The following is a 12,151-nucleotide window of genomic DNA, read 5'->3' as shown; positions in this document are numbered from 1 at the left end:
GTGGCTGCTTCTTTCTGCTGCAGGGCCGGGGCGGAGCCGGCCTCGGCGCTCTCCTAGTGCTGCCTGGGCGGGGGTGGGCCGGGGCAGGCGGAGGCAGTCGAGCACCGAGCTTGCGGCGGTCTCCAGGGTAACCGCGGCCCGGGCCGGTACCGGGGGCCTGTGCCGGGGCCTAGGCCGGGGCCGGGCCGCCCCGAGCTCGCCGGCGCCCCGCGGCTCCCCATGGCCTCTCGCGACAGGGATGCCATTTCCTGGTACCAGAAGAAGGTGAGTGCGGCGGGGCGCGGGCGGGCGCGGGCCCGGCCGTGCCCTCAGCCTCCTCTCCCTCCAGATCGGGGCCTACGACCAGCAGATATGGGAGAAGTCCATCGAGCAGACCGAGATGAAGGTAACGGCGGCGACCGGACGCTCCTGCCGCCCTGGCAGCCCGGGCTCGGCTCCCCTGGCACCTAACAGGCCTTTGTTTTCGGGTCCGTAGGGCTTCAAAAACAAGCCTAAAAAGAAGGGTCACATTCAGCCTGATCTGATCGACGTGGATTTAATCAGAGGTGAGCGGAACGCGGGGGAGGTGCGGGTGTCCGCCGCCCCTGCACGGCTCTGAGGCAGCGCGGGTTTGCGCCCCGGCGGGCAGAGGCGGGCCCGCTCCCGGGCAGGGTTTGTCTTGAGGCACTGGGGTTTGTCAGGGGCACGGAGCGCTGCTGAACCCCAGGCCTCACCGCCCGGGTAGGGTGCCCCTGCGAAAGGAGCGTTGAAAACCCGAAGGCAGAGGCAGGAGGAACTCGGGGTGATTCAGCAAAAGCAGTGCCAAGTGTTTGGTGAGAGCAGGCTGGGGTAGGTAGGGCGGGATGAGCAGCCAGTGTGCTGCGATAAGGTGCGGGGCTACTTTGAGATGTGCCAGTGTGAGCTGTGTAGGTTGGATAAGTGCCTGAAGTTGGGCTGCTCTCACCCCGAGCTGCAGCCTTCTGGCAGGGTTTGGTAGAGGAAGTCGCAAGTAAGGAAATTCTTGTAATTCACGATTAATGACTTGTTTGTTTTGCTTTTAATTCCAAGGCTCTACATTTGCTAAAGCCAAGCCTGAAATTCCCTGGACATCGCTAACTCGGAAGGGAATTGTGAGAGTTGTATTTTTTCCATTATTCAGCCAGTGGTGGATACAGGTTACTTCCCAGCGTATTTTTATGTGGCTCCTGGTGCTCTATGTTATGCAAGGTAAGAGGCGGCAGCAGTCTGTGCCACAATCCTTTTTCTGCAGGGAGTGTGACACTGTTTTGTAGCCCATAATCTAAAGCATAAGATGGAATTCAACATGTGTGGCGCTAGTATTTGCAGAAATTATAAAAGAGAGTAAAAGTAAATAGTTAAGACAGAAGAACTCAGCCACGGTCTCAATTTTTGCATTTGATACAAGTTTCTCCTTTTTAGTCATAGCAGTTGTGTTGTATTTCATGATGCCTGTTGTGAATGCAAGTGAAGTCATGGGACCGATGTGCCTTATGCTGCTGATGGGAACTGTTCACTGTCAAATAGTGTCCACCCAGATCAACAAACCTTCCGGAAACAACGGGCTCAGCAGGCGGAGGAGGTGAGCGGGGTAGCAGGTTCATTTGCTAGTATCGAAGTGTATGATGGATTGCTCATGGTAGAAGCTAATGGGTAAATATCTTCTCTTTTATGCAAATGTGTTACTTAACCATAAATGTAAAAATGAGTGTTTTCTGTCTTGCTTGTAATCTTCTCATAACCAAGACAAATGCTACCAGGCTGTGGTAGGTCTGTTTTAGTTGTCAGTTGGGCCTTCTCTTTCTAATGCAGCTTTTTTGATACAGTTTATTTTTGTGGCCAGAGGAGGGCATTCTGTGCAGAAAGGCATCTTCAGGCGTTGCAAACCAGTCTGGTGTCCCACTTTGGCATTAACTGCAGGGAATTGCTGGTGTGTACTGAGAACAGGGGAATGATGACAGCGATGACTGTGGCGGATTCATTGCTGGCGGTTTGTGCATGTGGGAGATGTTGTGGTCCATCTACTAGGTATTTGAGTGTTAGGTGTCTGACTTGATGTAAACACTGATGTGTTTGAACACAGGATGATGGATGTGGATAGAGTTTCGCTTCCATTAGATTTCCACAGCAAAGATTTGGTCCAGATTTTGTCTGTTGAATCCTTTACTAGTGATATACTGATGTCCTGTGAGTATATGCATAACATCTGTTATTCCAAATAAAATTTATTTTATTTGGAAATAAGCATTCTGTCTGCATGACTTAAGAAAAATAGCATCTAAAAAGCTGTTCAAATCGGATTCAGATCTTTTAAGAAATACCTAAAAGTAGCTTGCTATGCAAATTTAATTCTCCTTTTTTTAAAAATCAGGAAGTTACGCAAATCTGTGGGTGTCGATGGGAACAGTTGGTCTCCTGACAAAAACAGTAAAGAAGAGCAGTCTGAATCTGCATCCATTCTTAACAATTTAATTAGTATGCTTTTCCGAAGGAGGTATGTGATTTTCACTGGGTTTGCTGTATTTGTAATGACGCTGTGAACAATTTGATATCTGGAAAATGAAGACAGAATGTATAACGTCACTGATATCCCCAAAGCCTGTCAATTAGTTTCTTTTGAACTAAAAGCACTCTTGGTATTGTAGGAGGATGATTCTTCATGAATTTGTGGTATGTCCTTATTAGGAAATCATACTATGTCTCACACTATAGCTAAATCTAAGTGTTAGATGGGTTGCAGAAGATGGCAGAGCTTATTTTATTTACCGGATAAGTGACTTTACTTGAATGTGTATGCTCAAATTATGTTACTGTTTTGCCTGATTTCCAGAAGCAATTGTGCCTTCTAGTTTTAAGGTGCTTGGATAGTCATCCCACTTTACCACCTTACTTTTTCTAAAAGTAACTCGAGGAAAAGGAGGATAGATTGTTTGGGATAATATGTCATTGTCTTCTACTGTTTTCTCAGGTGAGTTTCTTGATGAGTTCTCAACTGACAGGTCCTTTTTCTGGATGAGGACTTTCTGTCTTCTGAATTGCTCTTATTTTTTTTTTTTTCAAAATAATAGTAAGAAATTTCCCTCTTGGTTTAGAAGCTTTAAGATACTATTAGAGTTAGAAAAGAACTTTCTAGTGAGAGTGAAGGAGATACAAGTCTCTTGAACAGAATCAGGACACAAAGAGCCTGTCAGCAGAAGACAATTATGTATTCCCTTAGCTGTATTGTTTAATGTTGTACCTGTGTGGCAAGTGAAAGGCACCATGATGTTTCCCTCAAAGAATTTTTCTCTGACATAAAAGCATTTAATTGTATTTTCTCTCATAGGATTAGAAGAGTAAAGTTGGTAGCTGAGAAAGGGACTGAGACAGAAAATGGTGTGAATGCTGTGAATAATGGCATTAAACACAGACATGCCAGATCTGAATACAGGCTGTTGAACTTCAAAGAGAAAGATAAACTTTCCGATGGGGAAAGGAGCCATCAGGTACTGGCAGGAAAGATCCGTTTGAAGTTGCAAATTTCAGTGTGTTCTGTATGTGCCCAAAAGTTTGTTGATACTTAACTGTATGGTTTTGTCTAATACAAGATACTCCCTTCTACTAATCTTTGTTTGCATACAGGAAACCTAAAAACCCTTTTCACTTCTCAGTTGAACAGCTGACATAGTGCTGATACTTTACTGTCAGCATTTTTTCATCTGTTACAATAGTCAAGTATGTCAAACACAGTTTTGGAAAATGTGTTTTACCAAAGTGCTTTTTTCAGTTGTAGAGATTTCGGATCACAAGATGTTCAGTTGAGGAAGACTGCTGATAATGATTAAAAATAAATAAATGAGCAGTTTTCAAAAGCAGTTCTGTAAAATAATTTGCCTTGCAAACAGTTCCCCACAGTATCCTCTCGGGGAAGGCAGGAAATTAAAGACTGAAACATCCCTTGGGGAGAGAGAAAGACAGAGTTAAAGCATTGTGACTTCTGTTGAAATCACTAAAATGTAAAGCTTTGTGGAGTTACTTTTGAGGCTCCTCTGAGTTGGAAAGGTGTTAACTCCCACGTGAAGAACTTACATTGAAACCTGTGTGGAACACCGTAGTGCTGTGCCCTCCCAGCTCTCTGTTTGTAGGCGTTTGGAGAGGAGCAGAGCTAGGTGTGGGGGACACGTCTCCTGATGGCAGGTCTGCTAGCCACCAGTTCGTATATAGCCACCTTCTGTTCTCCTGGACTTAAGGCTGCTGGTAAGACATAGCCAAGAGCTGCTGCTGCCTCCTCCTCTTCCTGCCTTTGCCCCAAATCCAGCTCCACCCCACCCAAGGTTCCCTGTCATTACTCTGTGGCAAGGCGAGGGCAGGGGGAACGAGTTAAAATTTGTGGTGCCTCTGTGACTATGAGTTGGATTCTGTTTCTGCATGTTCTGTGGAGATCATCTGCTGGCTTTGGCAGGTAATCAGAGGTTACTGTGTGTGCCAGTGTAGTAGCAGCGCTGGCTTTGAACTTTTGGTTTGATGCAATTCAGGCTGGTGCTTTATGGCTGCCTTAGTCTTATTTTGACTGCTGTATTTCTAGGATGACTGCACCAACAGAGGTGGCGTTTCTGATGAGCTTTCGAGTGAGGAGGACACTGAAACAATGACACAAAGGATCTTGTTACGCCAGAATGTGGAAGGGGCTTCCAGTGACAATAGCTATGAAGAGAAGAAGAAGAGGCCTCTTGTTTCTCTGAGCCAGGCTGTCTCACAGGTACTCATGTTGAATTTATGCTGTTTTCCACACAGTTTTTTGCTATGGATAATGAGCTGATTTCTCTTTGTTTTTGGCAGGTCAAGCAAGCCCTGAAAGGTGCCAGAGACTCTGATAGTGTCGTAGAATCTGAACTAGAATCCACATTATATAGTCAGGTTGGTCATAAATTCAAGAGACGGAGCTTAACCGGGCCTGGCCAGTGCAGGGACATCCTCCCCTTCAGAACAGACCATTATTAAATGATAATGCTTCAGCCTTCAGATAGAAGGTGTGGCCTCCCTCCCTGCTTGTTTGCAGCTTTTCAAACATCGTTCACAGCTGTGTGTATACGCCTTTGTTTAACAAAAACAAAACAAAAAGTCACTCTGTTGGCAGTGTAGTATGGTCTAAGCTGCCTCTAATTGCTCATGTTGAATTGCTACAGTTGCTCTTGTGGTTTGGGAGGCAACACTGTATTTTAGCTTTTATGCTAATAAATTTTAATTTTAAGATGAAAAATAAATCTATTCTGTGACATATACTCATTCACTTCATTACTTTATCTTGCCCCCCGCCCCTCTCTCTACCTGAAAATAAAATAGAAATAAAATACGTGAGTATCAGATTACACACATAAAAGTCCATAAATAAATATAAAATAGAAGTCAAATCTTCAAATAGATGATGTAAAAGCCAGAAAACTTTTGCACTAGAAGGACTAGCTCTGGTTTTGCTTCCTGAAGTTGGGACCAGGGGTGAGGAGCTAATGCTGTCTGTGTGGCTTGCTGTGTGGCCGTGCTGGTTGCCCAGGGCGCCGCTGTGCCCGGCGCCGGCTCAGCCCCTTGCTGAGGTGCTGCTGCAGATCGGTGCGGGGCCGCGCTCTGGAAACTTTGCTCTTCCTCAAAGGACTTGAGGTCCTGCATTAGCGTGGGATCCCAGGGCTGCGGAGTGACCCGGAGGGACTCGGAGAGTACTCGCCACGACTCGGAGACAGAAGACATGCTGTGGGACGATCTGCTCCACGGGCCAGAGTGTCGCTCGTCCTGCACCAGCGACAGCGACGAGGCGGCTGCGAGAGGCACCAGGCGGGATTTGAAGGAAGATGTTTTCCAGCAGGTTTGTTGATTTGGATCCAGTAGCTGAGAATACTGTGAAAGATTTCTACACACTCCCCGCCTTTTTTCCCCATTCTGCCCAAATATTATGAAAGACACATCTGAATGCTGCTGGTACAGTGTGAGCAATCTAACGCTGGATGAGCGCGTTCTGTCAACCGTGCTAATCACATGGAAGTCTGGAATGATCTAAGTAGTGTCAATGATCAACTCCCTCCTCGTATCCTCTCGGCCACTGCAAATCCCAAAACAAAGTATTTCACCCAAAGACAAATTTGGAATCCCCCTCTCAATCTAAGTACTTTCTAGGGAAAAGCAGTATTTATTAGCTGGACAGAAATAGATTATGCATCTTGCATTCTTTTCTCTTTTACAGAACCATTTGTTTTGGCTGCAGAATACAAGTCCAGCATCTGCAAAAGTGAGTGCACTGATCTGGGAAGGGAATGACTGCAAGAAGGTGGACATGTCTGTGCTGGAGATCAGTGGGATTATCATGAGCAGGGTAAGAGGGCTGGAAGGCTTTGCAACCTCTCCCTCTCACGCTTTGAAAAACAACCACCAAAAAGCCTGGAAATAGCTATACATGCAAATATGAAGTGCAGTATAAAACTGGGCCCTCCTCAACTGCAAATACAGTCGTCCCAAACGTTCTTACTTAAAAATTGCATAAACCAAAGTTTAGGAGGTCCTGTTGAAGACTGAGTGCCGATTACTGGCTGTCTCTGCAGTGTCCTGAAGGTGGTAGGTTTATTGACTGATTGATTGTTGTTGGTTTTGGACTGAAATGGGTGGAATTATTTTAGACTATGTCCTTTGAAGGGAAGGGGGACTGAATGCTTGATGGAGTTAGTGCTGCCACAACAGCATGCCTTTTCCTTGATACAAAACCCCAGGTAATCATCCCATTCTTGTTCCTGCTTGCCAGGTTAATGCCTACCAGCAAGGAGTGGGGTATCAGATGCTGGGAAACATCATCACCATTGGATTAGCATTCCTACCATTCCTCTACAGGCTCTTCCGCACAGACAACCTGGAGCAGTTGTGCTCCATTTCCCTGAAGGAGCTTTTGCACATCTTTTGTGGAGCACCTGCCAGCACCCCTGTCATTGTTTTGTCCATCATCAACTTCCTTGAAAGACTCTGCTTAACCTGGATGTTTTTCTTCATGATGTGTGTCGCTGAGAGAACATACAAGCAGGTGGGTTTGAATATACTGTTTCCTTTCGTGAACCTGGGGTGGGTGTTCTGCCAAAACCCTGCTGCCTCTCACAGAAGACTCTGGCAGGACAAGCGTGTCTTGGCGAACTGAAGTGTCAAACTGGTGAGATGTCCGAGAAGCTCAGGTAGGGGAGTCTGCCAAGACTCTTCATCAGTCACAAACTCAAACCTGCCAGTACTCTTCCTGACCCCCGTGTTCCCCCTCTTACCCTGCCCCTAAAGAAAAACAGCCTTTTAACATCTTGGAATGGCACTCTGCATGGAAGCGAGTGCTTCAGCAGCAGCAGCTTGCTTAGCTGGCCCGTCCCGAGGTGGGGCGCCGGGGAGCTGGCCGCGTCCCGCGCGGCTCCCTCGCGCCCGTGGGCAGCAGTGGTGCCCAGGTGGCTGGACGTGTTCCCGGCAGGCAGGCTGGTGAGATTTGCAGTTTCAGCCAGAGCTCTGTGGCTCCTCTGGCGTGGGGACAGTTCCGCACGCAGGGTGACTGCTGTCACTTACCCCCGAGGTCGGGCACCAAGGATCCCCCTTAGGCTTCCCCAGCCTGGCACAAGGGCAGCCCTTTCTGCCAGTTATCCCTAAGCAATCCCAAGCAATCTTTTCCGCTGTAGACTAATTTGTGGTTGTGTGTGTCTGGTTTTGTTTTTAATTTGCAGAGGTTTTTGTTTGCCAAGCTTTTTAGTCACATTACATCGGCTCGGAAAGCCAGGAAATACGAAATTCCTCACTTTAGACTCAAGAAGGTAGAAAACATTAAGATCTGGTTATCCCTTCGTTCCTATCTAAAGGTGAGTTGTGACCCAGGACTGGATTGGTGCGGCGGGTGTAACCAGGTCTGTGGGTACGGGTACTTGGCGCCTGTACGTTACCGCCTGGCACTTCGGACAGTCACAGCGGCTCGGGGCGAGCCTCGGCTTCACAGCTCCGCACGCAGGCCTCACACCCCACTCAGTGTCTTTGTTTCTGCAGAGGCGAGGCCCCCAGCGATCTGTGGATGTTGTTGTGTCGTCAGTCTTTTTACTGGCTCTTTCAATTGCTTTTATATGCTGCGCCCAGGTGAGATTTTTTTCTTTCTTAAAAAAAGTAGGGGGAAAACACCCAAACTACTGAAGGCTTTTCTTTTGCCAGCCTGCAAAGTGCTTGAATTGTGGCCGCTTGTCTCCAAAGTAATATGTGCTTTGCATTTTTAAAAAACTTAGTCATGTTTAGTTGGTAATAGATACTCATTCTCTGTACTTGCAGAGGAAAGCCTGGGGTTTTCTAATCATTAGGAAAATTTCAGGACATAGGGTTTTGTGCACAAACGAAAGGACTCTGCCGAAGTGTACCTCACCTTCACAGGACATCTGATTTGAGGGCTGATTGCAGCATCCTCTTTAATGACTGTTGTTGAAAAGCAGGAACTATTACTTACACCTTTTAATCCTTCACTAAACCTTCTGTTACAGTAAGCAGGGTGAATGCTGGAGCTCTTGTGTTTCTTTGGTTTTGACAAGAGATTCATTACAGCGTTGAGGCAAGATCTCGACACCGTGAAGATCAGTCATTACTAGATACTGACTCTCACTGCTGCGACTGCTTTTGTAATTGCTGGAGGAAGTAATGGCAATCCCAGTCCTGCTGAGTGAGACCCAGCGAGTACTGGGAGAGGCAGGACCAGCTTAGCCTGGCTGGGGTGGTCGGCTGCTGGTGGGACGGGCGGGCACGAAAGGCATTTTATGGCCTGTTAATTGGAAAGAGGGAGGAAAGAGAAAGAACAAGCGTCCTTTTCTAAGCAGAAAGAACAAAAATCAAATTCCAAGCTGAAGCCTGGTTAGAAACCAGACTTTTTACTTTTAACCTAGTTACATGAATGAACTACGCTTCAAGGGAAAAACTCAGTAGCTGTAGAGCACGGGGCCTGTTCAGAAAAGGGAGTAAGGGCAATGCTTTCGCACTTTTCCCAAGAACAGGTGTGTTACTTATTATTGACAGTGGTGCCTTTTTTTTTTTTTTCCTCAATACAGGTTCTTAAAGGTCACAAAACATTTCTGAATGCAGCTTACAACTGGGAGTTCCTAATCTGGGAGGCAGCCCTTCTTCTCTTTTTACTACGTCTGGCATCTTTGGGCTCTGAAACCAACAAGAAATACAGTAATATTTCAATCTTGCTTACAGAGCAGGTATCTCCCTTTAGCTTAGTCTCCCTTTGGCTTTGTGGCTTGTTTGGATACAATGATTGCATTTCAAACCAGCTTAAAAAATACTAGAATCCAATTTTAAAGTTTAGAAGTCAACCCTTCTGCTGGACAGAGGGCAATAAAACACTGTAGAGCTGGGGAGGGACAAGCTGTTAAAAATTTGGACAGAGTCAAATTCTAAAACTCTAGATTATTTTTGTCTCTGGGTTAACATGTGTTAGCTACATCAATCAAAAAGAATGATGATGTCACTGCTAAATTCCTGTCTGTGGCTGCATCACTTCTTCCGAAGTGACAGTAAATGTCAAAAAATGGCTCTAATTTCTCTTAGTTAGGAATTAGCTGGGAGCTAGTGCTGGAATATTAACATCTGGTCTGTACTGTCCGGGTCACAGATCAACTTGTACCTAAAGATGGAGAAGAAGCCAAACAAGAAGGAGCAGCTGTCTCTAGTAAACAATGTTCTGAAACTATCTACAAAGCTACTGAAGGTAAGCTTCTCTCCCTAAAGCCTACAGTTGCTAAATTGTATGGGAGCACTGACCGATGACGACGACTCTGTGGTTTTGCTCTTCCCATTTCTCTTGTCTCTTGGTAAGTTCCTTCTCACAAAGGGTGTTTTTCTGTGCTTCTGTAGCCACGGCACAGGATCGAGCATTACAAGGCTCGCGTGGTTAATTAACACTCGGTTAGCAGCAGCTCACTACACCTTAGGTAAGTGAGAGAGGGTAGGTAGTACAAACACAGCACGTCTCCTTACTGCCTGAATCTCATTTTCCTTCGGCAGCTTCGACGTTGAAGCTTGTTGACAGTAGCAGAGTAGGTATTTGGGAAAGAGTGAGCTGTCTGAGTCACATAAATTAGTCTAGACAAATTCTACAGCCTGTTGTGTCAAGCTCTTGTTATGCAGCGAGCGTTGCTACCAGGGAGACTTTTCAGACTGAGCACGGCGGTTTGTTAGAAAACATCTCTGAGCTGGGAGGCCTGAGATCGCGGGATCTGCTGTACGTACGTGGAAGGAGGGATGCAGGGGCAGCGCCCAGTTGGCAGAGTCTGCCAGGGCACCCAGGAGGAAGCTGAAACTCAGAGGATTCATTGCCTCTGGTATCGATGAATGCTAATGGACTTTTTTTTTCTCCCTTCACTGCAGGAATTAGACACTCCATTTAGGCTGTATGGGCTGACCATGAATCCGTTAATCTACAACATCACACGTGTTGTGATACTCTCTGCTGTCTCAGGTGTTATAAGCGATCTTCTAGGATTCAACATCAGAGTAAGTGTCACTCCCCTACAAACCAACAGGAAACCTCTCGTGGGGGCCACTTCTGCTCCTCCCGCCCAAGCAGGCCGGCCGTGGGTCTGAATGAGGCTCCTGCTATGTGGCGGTTCGGAGAACGGCCCGTGCTGAACCAACCCAGCGCCCTGAGCCAGCCCGGGGGAGGAAGGGGAGGGCTGACTTAGATTTCAGGTCTTCAGCGCCCCTGCAGCCGGCAGTCAGGATCCTGGGTTCTTTCCCTGTAGAACGAAGACAGTGTCTTCCTGTGGCTCACGCGGCAGGATGGGCAAAGGAGACCGAGTCTTACTTGCAGGTGAAAAGCTTCCGGACCCCTACTCACTCTCAGTATCTCTTTTCAGTTATGGAAAATCAAACCATGAACTGACCAAACATCAGCACTCGGCCCTCTCCACCAGAAAGGCAGACCAGAGAAGATAACTAACAGCTTGGGCAAAAAGCAGAGGTGCTCTCCAACTACGGCAACCTGTAACTGTCATTTTTTTAAAACAGATTCTCAGTGTATGTGTCAAGAGTTCTCCCTCTGCTCTGCTGTTCTACAGCATACAGAACAAACTGGTCTAATCAGTGAAGTCATCCCATGGCACGCACACACAGCAAACCAATTCATGGGGCCAAAGACTAGTAGCTGGCCCTGGAAACAGCGGGGCCCGTGTGCAGTGTGGGGCATCAGGCAGTAAAAGCCCCGGGAGGCTCCCGCGGGAGGGACGGCGGCTCGGGCCAGTGAGCAGCAGCCTACACTGGAATCTTTCAGTGTGTGCTCAGGCTGACAGTTCTGAGATGCAGTTACCTGAAAACGCTGAAGAGTATTTCTGTTCTTAAAAGCTGAGCGTGCTTGAGGCTTCGCCTCTCGATCCTGAGCTAGTGCAGGCTGCCGTGGAATTTGGGCTGCGCGAGAGGAATTCTGCCTCCCTGTTGAGAGTCAAGCAACACAGCAGATTCATGCTGGTTGGCTCACAGTGGGTTTTCTGCAAATAAATGCTCATTTTTTGGAAAACATTAGTTACAGGAGAACAACCTTGCAACACAAAGTACAGGTAAAGCTTTTAGCAAGTGCAGAGTATTTCGCTCCCTGTGAGCCCTCAGCTGTGCCGAGCCCCCGACTGGCAGCTCTGCTCAGTGCTGGGAGAAGCTGTTGCAGCTCCGCGCTGCGACAGTGCCTCACACTGAAATACCCGAGGAGGGAACGTGGGGAAGGCTTCCTCGCCCGAGAGCAGATCAGCGCCTAGAAAAGGCACAGGAGTAAACCATTTTGTTTCCAAGAAGTCTGTTAAACCTACCTTTTCATTATCTGACTCTACTGTCTTCTACTTACTAGTAATAAAAAAAACAAGAACTGAGGAACTTTTCATAGCTTCATTCTTTCACAGAAGGGGTAAGATGGCATAAGAATTTTTGGTAGTAAATTGTTTACAGCTATTTTCTGTACAAGGAAAAGTTGTAAGATGTAAAAGGAGATGACAATTTTATATATCAAGATGTACAAATAAACCTACAGTACAAGTATTTCATCATTAACAACTCTTTCTACATGACTTGATTTTTTTATACCACATTTGTTATTTGAGCAGGGAGTCGAGGAAACTTCCAATAGGAAATTGCATTTGGTTTCCAGAGGAGTATTCTG

General features: G+C 46.7%; 1 protein-coding gene across 9 annotated transcripts; it reads left to right on the top strand.

Moving 5' to 3' along the window:
• Window positions 1–90: 90 nt before the first annotated feature.
• On the top strand, window positions 91–12,042 carry PHTF1 (putative homeodomain transcription factor 1). Of its 9 annotated transcripts, XM_042800129.1 has the most exons (18): window positions 91–264; window positions 329–385; window positions 476–545; window positions 1,048–1,206; window positions 1,420–1,579; window positions 2,369–2,491; window positions 3,323–3,482; window positions 4,562–4,735; window positions 4,816–4,893; window positions 5,624–5,833; window positions 6,209–6,337; window positions 6,761–7,033; window positions 7,704–7,835; window positions 8,017–8,103; window positions 9,054–9,209; window positions 9,623–9,718; window positions 10,378–10,503; window positions 10,866–12,042. In XM_042800129.1, exons 1-18 carry the CDS (start codon window positions 220–222, stop codon window positions 10,884–10,886), a joined length of 2,256 nt encoding a protein of 751 aa, XP_042656063.1. In that variant the 5' UTR covers window positions 91–219; the 3' UTR covers window positions 10,887–12,042. The 9 variants fall into 9 exon arrangements, 8 of the variants coding, with proteins under 8 accessions (XP_042656063.1, XP_042656065.1, XP_042656066.1 ...); XM_042800131.1 differs by lacking the exon at window positions 2,369–2,491; XM_042800132.1 differs by lacking the exon at window positions 10,866–12,042 and having other exon boundaries at window positions 9,054–9,180; window positions 10,378–10,502.
• The last annotated feature ends 109 nt before the right edge of the window (window positions 12,043–12,151 follow it).

The sequence above is a fragment of the Tyto alba genome, unplaced genomic scaffold (genome assembly GCF_018691265.1).
Source record: "Tyto alba isolate M040663 unplaced genomic scaffold, T.alba_DEE_v4.0 Super-Scaffold_30, whole genome shotgun sequence".
NCBI lineage: Eukaryota > Metazoa > Chordata > Aves > Strigiformes > Tytonidae > Tyto > Tyto alba.
This window is presented reverse-complemented; position numbering and strand designations above follow the sequence as displayed.